The following is an 18,520-nucleotide window of genomic DNA, read 5'->3' on the forward strand; positions in this document are numbered from 1 at the left end:
GCGCAGGCTCAGCGGCCATGGCTCACGGGCCCAGCCGCTCCGCGGCACGTGGGATCCTCCCAGACCGGGGCGCAAACCCGGTTCCCCTGCATCGGCAGGCGGACGCGCAACCACTGCGCCACCAGGGAAGCCCTCACGGTAGCCCTTTGAAGGATGGCTGGAAGGAAGGAAGCCTGGGGGCAATGATAACAGTTGGGGCTACTCGGTAGTCTCCATTTGCCCCTTGAGATCCACTCTCCACGCTTTCCCCGCTGCTGTGTGCCTTGGAAGGCTGACCCGTATGATTTGCTTCACTGGAGCACCCTTGGGTGTTTGGTTGGGGTTTGCCCATGTTAGGCACCTGCAAGAGATTAGCAGGTACAAGGAGGGTGAGGTTGAAGCATTTATTACCCCATCGCCTCCATGCTTGGTCATGCCTTGTCAGAGTTAGGTTATTCTGCTGGATTATACTGAGGTAGGAGATAGGTGGGCCCCAGGCTAAGCAGCTGCAGCTAGTCTCCTGCTGACACTTTGAGATAAGATACTAGCAGGCGCATTGGGCCCTGATTGGGTGGGTGCAAAGAGACCACAGTTTCCTCATTCTTGTGGTCAAGGGGATTTCCCAGCCTGACACATGTGCAGAGAGGGTCCTCAGTCTAGGGAGGAGCCCAAGCAGGGAGGAGACACCAGCCCTTAATATGTCCTGCCAACCTCCCAGAAACCTTCGCGTTGGAATCCATCTTGGCTGGGAGATGTGCACACCCACGAGGAAGGACCCTGAGTCAGGCCAAATATGGGCACAAGCAAGATGATTGGCCAGAGACCACCTGGAAGACTCCTTCCCCCATAAGCGACCTGACTTGCCCCCATTCACCTGTGTGCTCTTCCACATGCCCACTGCTTCTAATAAATGCTCTGTTTCACAATCTTGATCCCTTTGCTAAATTCTTTCTTCAAAGAAGGCAAGGACTGAGGTCCTTCTTCCAGCCACCTCAGCCCTGAATTCAATACTACCTGAAAGCCACAGCAGCTGACTAGCAGCCCTTTCCTACAGCTATGGCTCTTTGAGGGTGATAGAACCCTCCCTTCCTTTGCCCCTTCAGGCCTAGCATGGTGACAGCTCCTTGCTGTTGCCAGCTTTGAGGTGCTTCATCATTGGTTGGCCTTAACCCTGCCTGTGATGATTAGTTTCATATGTCAACTTGACTGGGCTAAGGGATTTCCAGAAAGCTGGCGAAACATTACTTCTGAGCTTGTCTGTGAGGGTGTTTCTGGAAGAGATTAGCGTTTGAATGGGTAGACTAAGTAAAGGATAAAGGCCTTTGTCAGTGCAGGTGGGCGTCATGCAATCCCTCTAGGGCCTGAATAGAACCGAAAGGTGGAGGAAGGGGAGATTTGCTGTCTGCCTGAGCCCGGACATCCATCTGTTCCTGCCCCCTGACATTAGTCCTCTTGGTTCTCAGGCCTTTGGCTCAGACTGGGACTTACACCATTGGCTCCCCTGGTTCTCTCAGTCCTTTGGGTTGGGACTGGAACCACACCATTGGCTCCCCTGGGCCTGCAGCTTGAAGATGGCAGACTGTGGGACTTCTTAGCCTCCATAATCATGTGAGCGAGCCCCTCATAATAAGTCTCTTTCTATATATCTATATATGCTCTATCACTTCTGTGTCTCTGAGAACCCTACGACACTTCCAAAGCCTTTGTGAATGGTCCCATGATTAAACACTTCTCAGTCACCTTACTGAGTGTGTCTTCTCTTTTCCGATGAGACACTGACTGGCACAGAGCCATTTGAAGCAGTCCACAAGAGAGATGATAAAGGTTTGCAGTAAGGCAACCACTTAGAGATAACAGTGTAGAGATTGATATTGTAGAGATGCTAAGGAAGGGTGTGTATTCGAGATCTATTTCCCAAGCCCACTCCTCATGACTTACTGCGTAGAGGTGACCGCCCATGGAGGCTGGAACAGCTAATGTCAGGGGTGCGTGAAGTCAATGTCACTACCTTTCTTTCCCAGCTCCTTCTACCTAGGCAGTGAGTTCATCTCACAGAACGTCTGCTTTCCCCCTCATGGCGAGGCAAAGACCATTTGCAAACTCATCAGAAGCGCTGTCTGGCCTTAAGTGAATAATCTGCAGGAGGGTCAGCTGGTGCTGTGGAATCTGAAGACGGATTACTTAGCCACTTGGGAGACGTTACCAAGATGGCTGCTGATCAGAAGAGCTGCTTATTTTCATAATGACCTTCAGGAATTAAATAAAAATACAATGAGTGCCATAGATTAGGGAGAACAAGCCAATTAAAACACAACACGCCTTTGGGATTTTGTATTTCTTTTCCAGGAGGCTGAAAGGCATCCGTTGCTGCTGAGGCAGGGTGGAGGTCTTCCCAGAATCACTGATGAAGGCTGATCCTCTTGCTTGGCTTTACTGGGCAGTGGAGGGGATTTGAGCCTATTGAATATTTCACGAGTTGCAGCCCATGTGGGGAGAACAGTGAAAGGTGAAGAGGCAATCCCTGGGTTTCTTTACGATTCCAATATAAAACTAAGCTCTTCGGGGTGGGAGGGAGGCAGGCACTGGAGTCAGTCTACCGCCGGAAGGCATGATGCACCAATTCTCCCACTTCAATATCTGCTGTTTCATTTTATATTCATCATGTCAGCATAATCTGCCTTTATGGGAATCATCTTTGTTGCCAACCAAATGCGTTTAGTCCCCCTTTTGCTTTAAGTTTGATTGTAATATGACTTGAAGACTTCAATGAAATGTTTATATGCAGGGGCTAGGGGAAGAGGAGAGGGAAAATGCAATTGGAAAATCAATCATCAGGGAATTTCAAGAACCTAGCCTTGGTTATGCGACTATTTCTTTGACCTGTTTTTAATGGACACAGGACCGGCTCTCGGAGCAAGTCTACCCGCTGATTCCCTACTGCATGCTGAAAAAAGTATGCTCTGTTGCCAGACATCCAAAGCTCTTAACTCTTCTGGACCATATTCCCACCCTGACATTCTACTGCCCTCCTTCTTGTGCATGTGGCTTCACTGCCCTGAGATACCCAGCCACCCAGCCCATCTCTCTGCCTCCTTCTCTCCTCCGAGGGCTAACAAGATGCCCATCCTCTGCAACACTCATGTTACCACGTTTTGGGAGTGGTTCTTGGTCTCAAAGCTAGGAAAGTCCTGTCCCACCCTCGAGTTCCCAATGGACCTTTACTTTTTCTTTATTTCCCCAATGAAACTCAACAGTGCTTTCATCATCTTATTATGGATATGTATAAACACATGTGTGTAGGAGTGTATATGTGTGTATGTATTCATCATTCAGCAATTCAGTATTTTTTTTTAATTGATCACTTATATGTGCCGAAGTACTTGAAATGTGGCAGGAATAAGACACACGGGGTCCCTGCCATCCTGGAGAGACAGGTATTAAATGCATGTTCAAGAAAATACATGAAGTAAAATTCTAATAGTGATAAGTTCCATAGAAAGTGTTTGTAAAGGTGGTACAATAGAGAGTGCATGTGTATGGAGAGAAGTACTTTATTATTTTTAATCTTTTTTTAATTGAAGTATAGTTGATTTACAATGTCATGTTAATTTCACGTCTACAGCACAGTGATTCAGTTTTATATATATTTTTCAGATTCTTTTCCCTTATAGGTTATTACAAAACATTGAGTATATTTTCCTGTGCTATACAAAGTCCTTGTTGTGTATCTATTTTATATATAGTAGTGTGTATATGTTAATCCTAAACTCCTAATTTATCCCTCCCCCTCTTCCCCTTTGGTAACCATAGTTTGTTTTCTATATCTATGGATCTATTTCTGTTTTGTAAGTAAGTTAATTTGTATCTTTTTAAAATTTTAGATTCCATATATAAGCAATGCTGTATGATATTTGTCTTTGGCTTACTTCACTTAGTATGATAATCGCTATGTCCATCCATGTTGCTGCAAATGGCATTATTTCCTTCTTTTAATGGCTGAGTAATATTCCTTTGTGGATATGTACCGCATCTTCTTTATCCATTCATCTATCAATGGGCATTTAGATTTCTTCCATGTCTTGGCTATTGTAAAGAGTGCTGCTATGAACATAGGGGTGCATGGATCTTTTCGAATTATAGTTTTGGAGAGGAGTACTTTACGTAAGAGTGGCATAGCCTCTCTGAGTAGGTGTCAGTTGGACTGAGAGACAAAGGCTGAGAAGAAGCCAGCTTGCAAGCTCTCGGTGGAGAGTTGCAGAGACACTGGACAGAAAGGCTGTATGTGCTGAGACAAGAGGAAGCCTGGCCTGTGTGAGGAGTAGTTGTAACTCCTGTAGAGCTGGGGCATGTGATGAGCAGATGATGTGGGAAGTGGATCAGGATACTGCACGGTGTCCTGGGTCACATCAGATGGAAAGTGTGCACATGTGTGGACAGTGACATGGGGCAGGGGTAGAATTTCTGCTATTAAAGGACTGTAAGCTTCCCGAAGGCAAAGCTATGTCTCATTTCACTCTGGATTCCAAGCTACTAAACCACCTGCTATTGAGTAAGTCCTCAGTAAGGTGTGTTGAGTGTCTAAACAAAGAAACACATGAATAAATGAATGAATGAGAGAACAAATGACCAAGACCTTCTGCTTCCGCTGAGGCAATTTTCCCTCTGAGGTTTCATGCCCCTTCTCCCCTCCCAGCAAGAGTTTTTTTTTTTTTTTTTTTTTCCCTCTTTGTAATAGAGTAAGGCCAGAGCTGTTCTTGTGATTCAATATTTACTATGTTTCACACACTGTTATTATCATTTAACGTTTACTGTCTGCTGACTGTGCACTCATCGCCGTAGCAAACAAAGAGCTCAATTGGTTCATGGGCTAATTTAGTCAAGGAAAAGGAGACGTTATAATAGCAACTGGCATAGTAGAAATTATATAGACTGGAAATCCACTGGGTCCAGCTGGGTACCAGTTCACCAGTGACCTTAAGCAAGTGACTAACCCTGCGTGACCCTCTGTTTTCTAATCTGAACACGGGGTTGGCAAGCTCATTTAATGGTGGGGTTTCAGGCACAGGTGGGGAGAGCTCCAGAAGTAAGGGGTGCAGATTTCAGGAAGGATTCCTCCGCTTCCTCTGCCTGCTTCTGTACCAGGCTGTGTCAACCAGATGTGGCCTGCCTTGGGGCTCTCTGCCGGTGCCATTTCAGGGACTCTTAGCACAGTAAGTGCCTGCCCAGCTGACAGCACACAGATCCTCCTTCTTGAGCTGCTTAATGAGAGACAATAATTTCCAGAGGCAAATCCCAGCACTGGGTTCCCTGGACATCTGGTTCTGGCTTTGATGCACAGAGAGAAAAGTGAGCAAGGCACTGAGCAAGGCCATTCACCATAATGTCTTCACGTTGCCTTGGCCCAGCTGGCCGGCTGCCAGAGAAGCTTCTGCCACGTCCTCCGATGCTGAGGCTGGGAGGTTGGGGAGAGACGTGCTTCATAGACTAGGCTCCCAGCCCATCTCCTCCCTGGGGCCACACAGTGTGCTCTGGGAGCCCTTTGGGGCCTAAGTTCTAGGAGCCGATGTACTCCTGAGATGATCTCCAGCCCTGCTCCACTCTTCTTGCAGCAAGGGAAGCCCAAGCAGGTTTTCACTTGGACTAATAACTTACTATATTCCAGCCACTTTTTCTTTGCTTTGGGATGAGGTGGGAGGCTGTTGGTTTAGAGCAGAGTGGTGACGTGAGCTGACTTACGCTGTGGCAGGATTCTTCTGGCTTCTGGTTGAGCATAGACAGAAGAGGCAAGGGTGGAAGAAGAGTCAAGTTAAGGAGCCCTTGCAGTAAGCCAGGCAAGAGAGGAGGGTGTCTTGGCCCAGGTGGCTTGCAATAGAGGAGCTGAGAAGGGTTGCATTTCAGATGCCTTTTGAAGGATTTCCTGATGGACTGGATGAAGAGTGGGAGAGAAAGCAGGCAGTCAGGAATGTCTCAAGAGCGTCTGAAGGGTGAATTAGATCCTGTCCCTATTAATAATACTAATGATAATAAATATTAATAGCTAACTTTTTTTTTTTTTTTTTTTTTTTTGTGGTATGCGGGCCTCCCTCTGCTGTGGCCTCTCCCGTTGCGGAGGACAGGCTCCAGACGCGCAGGCCCAGCGGCCATGGCTCACGGGCCCAGCCGCTCCGCGGCATGTGGGATCCTCCCAGACCGGGGCGCGAACCCGGTTCCCCTGCATCGGCAGGCGGACGCGCAACCGCTGCGCCACCAGGGAAGCCCCTCTATAGCTAACTTTTTATAGCACTTACTAAGTGCCAGCTGCTCTTCCCCTCAGGACTTTTGATTGTGAAATTGAAGGAGTTAGAGTCTACTGGGAATGGACTATATAAGAATAATTCAGTAGAATTTGGTGAGCAAATATCATCATCTCATCTCAAGGTGACTCTTTTACTCAGTGTCACCAGGTGTGATGGCGGCTGCCGTGGGCATGGGGTGAGCTGACTAGATAAGAAGTTCTAACTCGTCTTCCTCATCAATCCTCCGCAAGCTCACGTCTGTGTGCATGTACATGAGGTCTTTGGGGACTGTAGAAATACTGTCTCTAGGTCAGCTCTGTAGCTTCGTCCAGAGGTCCAAGCGTCAGACACTATTAAGGCCACTTGTCTATTGATGGACTGATTACCTGTGTCTCCTACAGTAACTCTCACTTGAGGAAAGATCTGATAATTCACCAACCCCATCACCCTTCCCCTTTATTCACAGGACACACTGATAGGCCTTGTCCTTCAAAATATTTTCAGGGACACATCCCTTTAGCAGACAGCACTAGGAAAAGACCGTACGATCCCACTGCAAGGACGCTTTTGGTACTGTGTGCTCTCACCCTTCTTAATAAGAAGCTATATTGGTACAATTACATTGACTGGAAGTACTATTAAAGTGATACTTATTATTTTTAAAGTATTTTCAGAGGGAAAAACAGCATAGAGGCAAGAGTTAGGAAGTTCAAGTCAGGTGACCTTACAATTGACTAGAAAGTCCTAACTTCCCATTGGTTATATGAGAACATTGAAGTAGGAAAGAGGGTTTTCAAGTGTTTTTAAGCCATGGAAACCTTTGTGCCAGTACTTCCTTGCTTGAGAGTACAGCATATACAATATGAGGGAAAAAATGGAGTGGCTCTGACTGAAGCAGGAGAAATGGCTCAGAACAACCCACTCACCAAGCTCCTTTCCCTTAAAGGATGATCCTGAGGTACCTCAGCTGGGCCAGATGTTCTTTTGGGCCTTCCCGGCTCTGAGGTTCTGCATTTCTGCCATGAGCATTTCCAACTCAGCTTCTGAAGAGTTCACACTCTGAACTCCCACTCTTCAGAGATGTCCTTCCTTCACCTTCTGTAGTTCTGTGGCCTCAGAAGAACGTAAGCACATTCAGCTCTTGCTTGGTTCGCCTCCACTGTTGGAGTAGAATGAATTGCCTTACCATGCATGCTGGTACCAACAGGGCACCAGGCAGACCTGGGTTCAAATCCTGCCTTTGCTACTCTGTCGCTTGGCGATAACCTTGGCTACAGTTGACTCATCTGTAAATGGAAGTGATGATCTCTGGCTCAGAGATTCCATGTGGGGAGAGGCATGCATACTGGTACAGGTAGGTGCCTTCAGAGCTCCTGAATACATGTGGCCCCTCTCCTCCCCGGAGCGCCGAGGCCAGGCCTGCTGCTCACTCAGCACCTTGGGTCTTGTCTTGCAGAGATGTCAGGCACGGCAGCGGACATCTCGCTGGTGCACTGGAGACAGCAGTGGCTGGAGAACGGCACCTTGTACTTCCACGTCTCCATGAGCAGCTCCGGGCAGCTGGCCCGGGCCACTGCCCCCACCCTCCAGGAGCCCTCAGAGATTGTAGAGGAGCAGATTCACATCCTCCACATTTCTGTGATGGTGAGTGAGTGGGAATGCAGTTGGGGCTCGGGGAGGGGGTGGGTAAAGGGAAGGGCGAGTGGAGAGACCGTGGCAGGAGGCAGGGGATTGCCAGCAGGTGGAGGGAAGGAGCTGGCCAAGTGCGAGAGGTTAGAATGATAAACAGAAGGTCGGATGGATCGCACGGTGTCACTTGGACTGATGCATACCCGTCCATCATCTGTCAGCTGTGACAAACTAATTGTGCTTCAGAGGAGAAAATAAAGGGTCTCCAACTCCTTGGCCTTTTGGCCTACATCTCTGGGAATAGCTGTTTAACATCTGTCACGTGCTTGACCTGCTTTGCCGAGGGCTGAGGTTCAGCGCTCCACGACCGGCCGTTCCAAGAATGACTGAACAAACAAAGTTGGAATGGGGCTGCCCTTGCCCAAGCGCCCTTGATGTGCCAGGTGCTTTAACTCTCACGACACCCCCTGCAGTGTAGACCGTGCATGGTGGTCCCTGGAGCTGGACTGGGCATAGCTGGGGCTGTCACACACCAAAGCCCCCTCCAGTACCCTCACTTTATAGCTGTGAATACTGAGTCAGAGGGGTAGAGAAACTTACCCAAGAGAGAAGCTTACTTAGAGCTAGGAAGAGATGGAGCTGCTCTTGGGTATTTGAACCCATGTGTATCTGGCTACAAAAACTGAACTATGTCCTCTATACTCTCTCTCTCAATGCAAGAATTTTTTGACTATCCACCATGTGTGAGGAACTGCACCAGGCACATTCATGGACATGATTTCATTGCATTCTCACCAAGAAGTCAGGCATGTCACCTCCACGTTAGAGATGAAGTTATGGACACAGAGAGAACTGTTGTCTGTTGGCCCCAGGATCTGGAACACTCTGAGGCTGCTGCCCCCTCAGAAAAGGATGCTGGGACAGAAATCGCCTGAATGGTAGTCTAAAGTGTACGTAGGTTCACATTACTGATGTATTAGAAAAGCTGCACAGTAGATAGGAAAAAATGCAATGTGCAGAACGTACAGGGTCTAATTGGCTCAAGAAGAGATCAGATAATAGCTACAGCTGACATCCCTCTAGCGCTTTTCACTCCTGAAGCCGTTCTTATGTTATTTTCCCCTTTTTACCTTTAGCACAGCTCTGCCAGATGCAAGAGGGTAGGAAAAGTTATTCCCAACCTGTGTGTGAGGAAGGTAGGGCTCAGAGAGGTAGAGTGATTGACCTAAGGCCACTCAGCAAAATAGGGCTATAGCCCAGCCCTTCATTTTTTCCTTCCATTCAATAGTCAACCGTACTTACCAAGAGCCTACGGTGGAGCAGATCTTGCCTTTTGGTCTCTGTTCTCCTGGTCCCTCTTCAGCCTGCACTGTGCATTAGACATTCTCATTAGGGCTGAGTAAGTGCTTGGAAGTTTTCTCTTTTTGGAAAAACACACGCATACCCCAGCCAGACAGCCACGTTAAATTTGGACCTAACGCATGCTCGTCACGTGGAGGAACAAATCAAGGCCTTTGTGTTATTCATGGAATGAGTGTGATAGACTTTTCCCATTTTTATATTTAGCGAGTGATGCAGCCACACGCCAAGCCAAGTGGATGCCTGCATGCTAAGTTTGGGTTGCAAGTTTGTAAGCACCCTCTCAGGGTTCTTGCTGAGTTCCTCAAGGGGCCCGGGGCACCAGCTGATGGGCGTGACGGCTCTTCTTTTAACGTCTGAGTGAGACTCGGTTTGAACTAATATTTATTCAGCATTTCCTGTTCGGCATGGCGTTTGCTCACCTACATCCTTCCCATAACCCAGTGACCTAGACAGTATTATCTCAATGATCAGTGAGTCCTGCGTGGGCTTTCTCTGCTTCCACGCCCAGTGTTAGTGTGAGTTAAATCAGACCTCTCCCCAAAGACTAAAGGTGTTTCTCACTTTTTCCTGCTCAGTGAGTTTAGCTTGGAAAGAAGAACTCACTAAGACCCAGATGTCGCTCCAGTTTCCCTGTAATTCAGAATGTGGCGTGTGGAGGTTGCCAGCCTCCAGACCCTCCCTGCCCACAAGCTGGAGTGGCCCAAGGCTACCACCCTGTGGCCCCACCCATTCTTTCCCCCTTCAGTGCTCCCAAATCTTGATCTTCCCTGTCCTCACCTTACCCTCAGCAGACAGTCCTGTCCAGGAAACATTGGTCCCCTCTGCGTCTGTTGATGGCAGCCCAGCCTCTCAGAGGCTGGACATGCCTCAGAGAACCCTGCTCTCTGCATAGAGGTAGGATGACACGGTTATAAGCATAGACACCCGAGCCTGAGTGCCTGGGTGTAAAGTTTCACTCTGCCACTTAGCACTCTGGGTGATGTTGGGCAAAGTATTTAGCCCGTCTATGCCATGTTTGGTCATCTATAAAAATGAAGATTATACTAATACTTACTGTGTATGAGAGCACTTGTATCAGAGGAGCTTGGCATACAAGGGCATTAGCTTTTATTATTAGGCACACTTTTATTATGGAGACGTGCTGATGTATTATACCCATTCATTTCACAGATGGATAAACTGAGGTCCAGATACATACTAGGACTTGTCCAGGACCCCCAGCCAGACAGTGGGTCTTGGCCTGGAGGACAGACCTCTCCGTGGCTCAGACTCTGTCCTTGCCATTCTGGCCACAGATAATTCAGCAAGAACAAAAAGAGTGTTTGGTTCTCCCCACTCCCGGCTTACCAATCTTTTTAATTTTTAAAACAAATCTGGAATCTTTTAGATTTTTAAATCCCAAACATTTAAAATGGCATTCATCGTGGCTGGGACCTGCCTTCCCATTTCACAGATGAAAAATCTGAGATTCAGTGAGTTTCACTGACTTGCCTAAGGCTGCGTGGCTAATAAGAAAGCACTTCTGGGCCCAGGCTTTTCCAAGATCCCAAACTCATGTCACGGGGCTACTCAGGACACCGTGACTCCCCCTCTGTGAGACTTTGCATCGTTATCATCTTCGGTGAAGATCTGAGATGGTTTTGTGAGAAGACCAAATCATCCAGTCAAATCTCAGAGAAACCTGGAGGTCAGAGTCAATGTTTTCCATCCGCTTTCCTCAGCATAAATATCCTGCCCACCCATGCAGGGCAACCAGTTCCAGCTCAGTCACTGGAACCTGCTACAATCCATGCCTACTGGAGTGGAACCAGCATGCCCTTTTGGGCTTGTTAAGCCCTGAGTTGAGCATCTACTTTATTCCAGAAGGTTGCATCATCTGACTATTAATATCCCAAGAGTCAGGCAACAGAGAGGTACTCGGTGAAACCCTGGGCAGAGGAAGAAAGTAGAGGGTCATTCATCTGGTCTGCAACCCCAACTTCAGCTAGTCTGAGCAGTCCCATGCCTGCCTCAACCATGCAGGGGGCACAATGGATGCAGAGAACAGAGCAGAGGTTCGGAAGGCATGGTCTTTCTTGCTTCCTGCTTTCTGATGGTTTTACTCTTGGGAGTTCCATCACCCCTTTGAGTCTCAGTTTATCTATGAAACCATGGATCATACCAGTCTCACAGGGTTATTGAGAAGAGTGGAAGAAATATATAAATCATACCTAATATCTAGTCTGGCACATTGTGGGTATACAATAAAGGTGGCTATTACTACTCCCGGTGCAGCAATTTTAAAGGACTCTAATGTAGGAGTAAGGAGACATTGGATCGAGTCTTCTTTTTGCTGCTATCTTGCTATCTGATCTAGAGAAATATTCACAATACCTGACATTTACTGAGTATTCACTGCATTCCAGCTAGTGTTCCAAATTTTGCTTTACATGCATTATTAAATTTAATCCTTACAGCAGATCTTAAGGTGGATACTCTTGTTATGTTTATTTCATAGATGTGGAACCTGAGATGTTAATAATATCAATAGCTATTGGTGTGAGTTGGTCAAGGTTAAATGGTAAAACCAATATTTAGTTCTGTAGAGGCAGACTCCAGATCCTCTGACCTTAATCTGTAAAGCCGACCATCATTTCTCTTCTCCCTGAATTAGTTGCTGACTTAAATTATAAGATGTTATGGACAAATTAATACACAGACTCCCACCTTATGTGGAATCTATGGGTTTGTTAAGGGGGGTTATGACTTGGGAGTCAACTCCAAGGTTAAACAATATCTCTGTTGCTGGCTTTATGACCTTGGCCAAATCAACCTCATCATCCGTAAAATAGGAATAATATTTCCTAATTCTCAGATTTTTTTCTAAGTACTGAATGAGATCACACACGCATAATAAAAACAATGGCTACCCTCACTGAGGACTTTCTGTATGCCAGGCACAATCTAGGTGTGGTACATGCAGCATTCCATTTAATTGTTCTGGCTCCTCTATAAGATAGATACTGCTCCTGTCCCTCATTTATAGATGAGGAACCTGGGAGTTAGTGAGATTTTATAACCTGCTGAAGTTCACATCACCAATGAGTGCCAAAGCTGGGATTCCAACTCCGGTCTGCACAAATTAATAAGAATCTTTGCTCTTGGGTGTGATTCTGCCTGGTGCAGTGCCTGAAATTCAGGAAGTGCTCACAAAGTGGTAGCTGTCATTAAAATGTTAGCTGTAGTGACAACAGTGATGAGTATTGTTGCCACAATGTTTTGAGCAAAGGGTTGAAAGGAAATGTTTGATTTGATGTGTGAGAAGAGAAGGCCTTTGAGGACATGTTTCTTTCAAAGGGACCGTCCCACAGAAAATGCCACAGATTTGTACTGGTGGGCCCCAGTGAGGAGGGCTTACAAAGGACCAAGCTTCCAAAGCGTTTGAGCTCTCCAGAAATGGAGGGGACTGACTCATAGGGTAGTGAGGTCCTTGTCTTTGGGGGTATGCAAGCAAAGGCTAGAAGCCATATTTGTCAGGATTTTGAGAGGAATAATAGTTAAATTAGATGACTATTGTAGTTCCTTCAAACTTGAAGATCTATGATTCTATGGCATAATATATAGAAAAACACTTTGAGGGTTATAAACTGCCCCATAAATCTAAGAAATTATTATCACCATTCTCAATCAGTAGCTTTGTTTAAAGGATCTGTGTGATATGGGGATAGTACATTTTAAAGCTTTCTGTGAAAAATGGCTTTAGATCATTTCCCCAGTCATTGCATTTATTCATTCACAGCATATCATGCATTCCTTAGTTTATTGATTTAATCACTCAATCATGCAATGCTTTACTTGCCCGCTAAACCCAACAATGAAAATCCTATCTGGTAGAAAAAAAGAAAAAAAGAAAAGGCTCTAAAAAAATCAACCACAGGCTCAGAACAAGCCAACTCTGTGGGATTTGATCATTAAAAGGGGTCCTACGTTTTAAGTTGTATTTATGAAAAACCAGTTTTCTGAGCAACTAGTTTTAGAAGGTTCTAGGTGAGCCTTGAAATATTGTGTTTACTTTTGGGGATCATATGTTAAGATAAACAATAACTGACTAGAAAAATGTATGAGAAAATAATCAAGACAGCGAAGAGTCTTAAAATAATAATGCTGACAAGCACTGTTATGATGCTTAGCTAGTGTTATAGTCATTGACAGATTGTTAACTCATTTAATCCTTACGATAATCCTAAATCAACGGATGTCATTATTACTCCTGTTCTACTTTTGAGAACATGTAGGCATAGACAATGTAACTACCATGCAAGAACTGTGGACCTGGTATCCCAAGGTTCGTAACTGACTTACCGGCCGTGTGACTTGAGCATGTTCCTTCCCTCTGCTTCTTCCATTCCCTCATCTACAATGGAGCGAGGATGGAAATACCTACCCAAGGATGCTGCTGTGAGGATCATCTAAGATGATACACATAAAGCACATATGCTAGAGCCTGACACAGAGTCAGGTCGTCATAAGCGTTAAGACTCTGCTATTTACAAGTGTATGTTTCCTAGGGCTGCCATCACAATGTACCATAAACTGAGTGACTTAAACAACAGAAATTTACTGCCTCACCGTCCTGTAGGCTAGAAATCTGAGATCAAGCTGTGGGCAGGCCAAGATGTGGATCTGTTCCAGACCTCTCCCCTAGCTTCTTATAGCACCTGGGCTTGTGGCAAGATAACTCTGTTCTTCCTGGCATTCTCCCTGTGTGGGTGTCTATCTCTGTGTCCAGATTTTCTCCTTTTTATAGGACACTGGTTACATTGGATTGAGGCCCACCGTAATGACACCATCATAACTTGATTACCTCTATATGTAAAGATCCAGTCTCCATGTAAGGTCACATTCTGAGGTACTGGGGATTTGGAGTCCAACGTATCTTTCTGGGGGACACACCATTCAAGAAATAACAATAAGTGCTATTGCTGTGTTATTTATAAGTGATATTAATGAAGGATGCCCAGGGCAACCAAGGTGGGAGAACCCAAAGCCTTTCAGAGTGAAGGCAGAGTAGAAGGGGAAACATCTTGACTAAGAGGAATATTTTTAAAAAGGTGGCAGCAAAAATCCAGTGGTAGGAAAATCATGTGATACACATAGCACAAAAAACTCTGGCCTGGGACTCAGCTGTCCCAGCCCTGGCCCTCATGTGCTCTATGACCTTGAGCAGGTCACATTCCCTTCTTAGCCTTAGTATCCCCATCTGTAAGTTGAGATCCTCAAGCTTATATCTGTTGCCAAGACATGATGAAGTTTGGAAGTACAAATATCCCAAGTACATTTTTATATGTGTGCCATACCTCGTGAATCCCATTTACTTTTTTTTTTTCCCCAGAAAGTGAAATTTTTTTTTGAAATTTTAAAAATCACAAATACATTTTTTTTAGTTTTTAAAAATGTAAATCATATGTACCTTGAAGCTTGGCCATGGCTTGCGTCAACAACAAGGATTAACTAAAAGCCCACAGGGTCTCTAGCTAGGCTAATGGGAAGATTAGGAGAATAAGCCATGGCTTCTGTCCTAAAGGAAATATGGCTTATCTCCCACAACATTTAGGGATGCAGCTTAGGGAAGTATTGATGGAATGAGCCTGAGGCGGTGTCAGGAGGCCTGGTTTCAAGTTAAGACTGTACCTTGTACCAGCTGCAGAGATTTGGACAAACGTTCACCTCTCTGAGCTTCTCGATTGGTCATCTGCCAAATGGAAATAAAATTAGAATCATAACACTGAACTGAGATAATGCACATGAAAGCATTTGGCTAGGTTTCCCCCCAAAGCAGTAGAACTATACAGTTTGGTTGGAACGTTAGAGCTGAAAACACCTTAGACCTTGCAGAATCCAATTCTTGAGATGTCAGCTTTTGCTTGCTTTTTCTGTGAACAGATCACTCTGAACCTCAGTGACTGACCAAACAATGCTTTATTTCTCATGCACGTTACGTGCTGCAGTCGCGGTGGCCCAGATCTGCTTGTCTTCTCATGCTGGGACTGTGGCTGAAGGGGAGCCCCAGCCTGAGACATTTGGTTTTCATGGCAATGAGCAAGACAGCAGGCAGAAATCTAGGATGGCTCTTAAAGCAAATGCTTAGACATGGGTTCTCTCACATCCTGTGGGCCAGAGCATATCGTGTGGCCAAGCCAGTGGCAGGGGTGGACGGTCCTATATGGAGAATGGGCATGCGAACGATTGCAGATAGCAGTTAGATGAGACCACGCCACATTTTACAGATGGAGAAAAGTGAGGCCAGAAAATGGACCTTCTCCATCCCTACTCCATTCGTCTGGGCCAACAATCAAGCCCAGCTGGAGAAGGCTGACAAAGGCATCCTGGATATACATCTCAGGAAGGGGGCCTGGAGGCAGTTCCTTTGAGCCTTCTGGTCCAAAAGAAATGCAAGAGGGGAATGTATATAAGAAAAAAATCTGCATAATGCGGGGGGGTGGCAAAGAGATAGACAGGAAACACAGACATCCACTAGTATTTATTGAGCAACTGTTGTATACTAGATGTGTAGAAACTACCAGCGGCAGAGAGAAATAAAAGTAAACAGAAAAAGGGAGCCAAGGACAATGAGAGAGATGTAGAAAAATAAAGGGAAATGGACAGGAACAGACAGAAAAGGATTTAGCAATAGAAGCAGAGGTGAGGAAAGAGGAAACAGAGAGTAAAAGACATGGAGGAAACCACACGGAGACAAGTAAACAGGGAAAGAGAAACAGCAGAGAGGGGCCAGATAGATCGGGATCCCCAGAAAGAGCCTTGGAGGGTGGACTGACGGGGTGAAGGGTGGGGTGCTAGGAGCGAGGAGGAGGCTGAGGAGGAAGTCCGGAAGATGGGGCAACATCCAGCAGAGACGGGGAGGGTCTGAGGTGGGGCTTCGGGACCAGCGGATCTGAGTAGAGGCAGCGGAGGTTGAGGTGGGTGAGGCTGCGGTGCCGAGTCCTGGAGGGTGGGGGGCATCCAGAGACTGCAGAGAGGCAACACGGGGAGGGGCCAGATGGGTTGGCAGAAAAGTCAAGGAGAATGTCCTCTCCATGGCCACGCCCAACCTGCTTTCCTCCAGCCTCTTGTCCACATTTCATCTTCCTTCAAGAACCCAGGGTTTTCGTATGGTGTTCTAGCAACAGGGAATGAATGGATGGGGTGTGTGTACAAGTGGGCTGCCATGTTCCCACTGTTTACTCCCCTCCCCGCATGTTCTGAGTCTATCCGCAGTCAAGATCGAGGTGGGCTTCCTTTGGGTTCCTTAGTGGGCTTCCACTTCCTGCTTCACTTAACTCCCCTTTGTCCCCTCTCCCCATCTTCAGGAGGCAGCTTGGTTTGGTGGAAGTCATGTGTGTTTGGAGACAGACAGGTGTGCATTCCAATCGTACTCTTTCCCATATTGCTGTTTGACCTTAGATATATTCCTGAACTTCTCTGATTCTTACTTTCTCCTGAATTTCCAGTGAGGCTGCGAATCTCTCATTCATGGGACTCAGGGGAGAAATCAATGATAAAAGACACATGAAGTGTCTTAGAACAGTGCTCAGAGAAGAGAAGATCCCTTTCTTTTCCTTTTGCCTCCTAAAAATTCCTTTCTAACTCACTGTTGGGCTTGGCCTTGGAAAACATCCTTAGAGCTAAGTTGGGCAGGAGTTATTAAGAATATTGACTCTAAAATACTGATGTAAATAATTGACTAATAAATAAATGGGATAGAAGAGAGAGCTCTTTCTTACGGTGGAATTCCAATGAATAAATGTGGAGGAAAGAGGGAACTAGAAAGTCACCATTAGACCGTCACCACTGTAATAATTACTACCAACAGGGTCCACCCATGTATACTAAAATTAATGGGTGAAGCTTCAAGAAGCAGCCGGATATTTGCAGTCTCAAAGAATTACACCACCCCCCACCCCCCTCGGATATGTATTAATTACAAGAAAGAAAATGGTGGCTTTACAGTGGAACAGTCTGGCAGATACCACTTGCATTAACTTCCTAGGGCTGCTATAACAAATTACCAAACACTGAGGGGCTTCAAACAGCAGAAACTGATGTTGATGCTTTTACAGTTTTGGAGACCAGAAGTCCAAAATCAAGGTGTCAGCAGGGCTGCATGCTCTCCGGGGCTCTAGGGGTTAATCCATTCCTTGCCTCTTCTAGTTTATGGTGGCTCCATGCTTCCTTGGCTTGTGGCTGCTTGACTCCAATTTCTGCTTTCATCTGCATCTCACCTTCTCCTCTGTGTCCTTTCTTCTATGTCTCTCGTAAGGACATGTGTCAGTGGATCGAGGATCCACCTGGATAATTCAAGATGATCTCCCCCTTGCAAGATCCCTAGCTTACTTACATCTGCAAAATAAGGTCATATTCACAGGTTCTGGGCCCTGGGATATGGATAAATCTTTTGCTGGGGGGGGGGTCCACCGTTCAACCCCACTGCATCACCTTAACCAAGTGATCCAAGTTAGCATCACCAGGAATAAGACATATGGACAACCTGAATCTCCTGATAGGATGCCCTGAGAAGAGCACAATGCCGTTTCTCTGGTTTTCTTGCCAAAAAATGGGGTAACTTGATTCTAACCCTGAGAAAACATGAGTGATAAACTCAAAGTGAGGGACATGCTACAGAATGGCTGACCAGCATTCTTCAAAGGTATTAAGATCATGAAAGACAGGGAAGACTGAGAAATTGTCGCAAATTAAGAGAAGACAAGGGAGACTCGAAAATTAAATGCCACGTAGGATCCTGGGTTAGACCCGGCCCCCGCCTTCCCCCCCTAAAAAAAACGTTGGTGGAAAACCTAGTGAAATCCAAATAGGTCTGTAGTTTAGCTGATGGGATTGTATTAACTTCCGGGTTTTGATTATTTTACGGTTGTCCCTCAGTATCATGGGAGATTGGTTATAGGACTGCCACAGAGACAAAAATTCATGGATGCTCAAGTTCTTTAGATAAAATGATGTAGTGCAGTTGGTCCTCCATATCCATGGGTTCTGCATATGTGGATTCAACTAACAGAGGATCGGTTGAACCCATGGGTACAGAACCCGCAGATAAGGAGGACCAACTGTATTTTGTTATGAGGAATGTTACCTTTAGGGGGAAGTGAGTAAAGACTATGCAGGAACTCTCTGTAGTAACGTTGCAACTTCTGGTGAGTCTATAATTATTTCAATGTAAAAGAGTTAAAGGGCTTCCCTGGTGGCGCAGTGGTTGAGAGTCCGCCTGCCGATGCAGGGGACAC

At 46.1% G+C, this 18,520-nt stretch overlaps 1 protein-coding gene across 3 annotated transcripts in view; it reads left to right on the plus strand.

The window, feature by feature from the left end:
* Window positions 1–18,520, plus strand: part of ASTN2 (astrotactin 2) — a 961,664-nt gene that overhangs the window by 156,026 nt on the left and 787,118 nt on the right. For all 3 annotated transcript variants that reach the window (XM_024126377.1, XM_024126379.2, XM_024126378.1), the window contains exon 2: window positions 7,711–7,898. In XM_024126377.1, coding sequence (XP_023982145.1) covers window positions 7,711–7,898 — 188 coding nt within the window. The remainder of the gene's footprint in view (window positions 1–7,710; window positions 7,899–18,520) is intronic.

Source organism: Physeter macrocephalus, chromosome 9, assembly GCF_002837175.3.
Source record: "Physeter macrocephalus isolate SW-GA chromosome 9, ASM283717v5, whole genome shotgun sequence".
Taxonomy (NCBI): Eukaryota; Metazoa; Chordata; class Mammalia; order Artiodactyla; family Physeteridae; genus Physeter; species Physeter macrocephalus.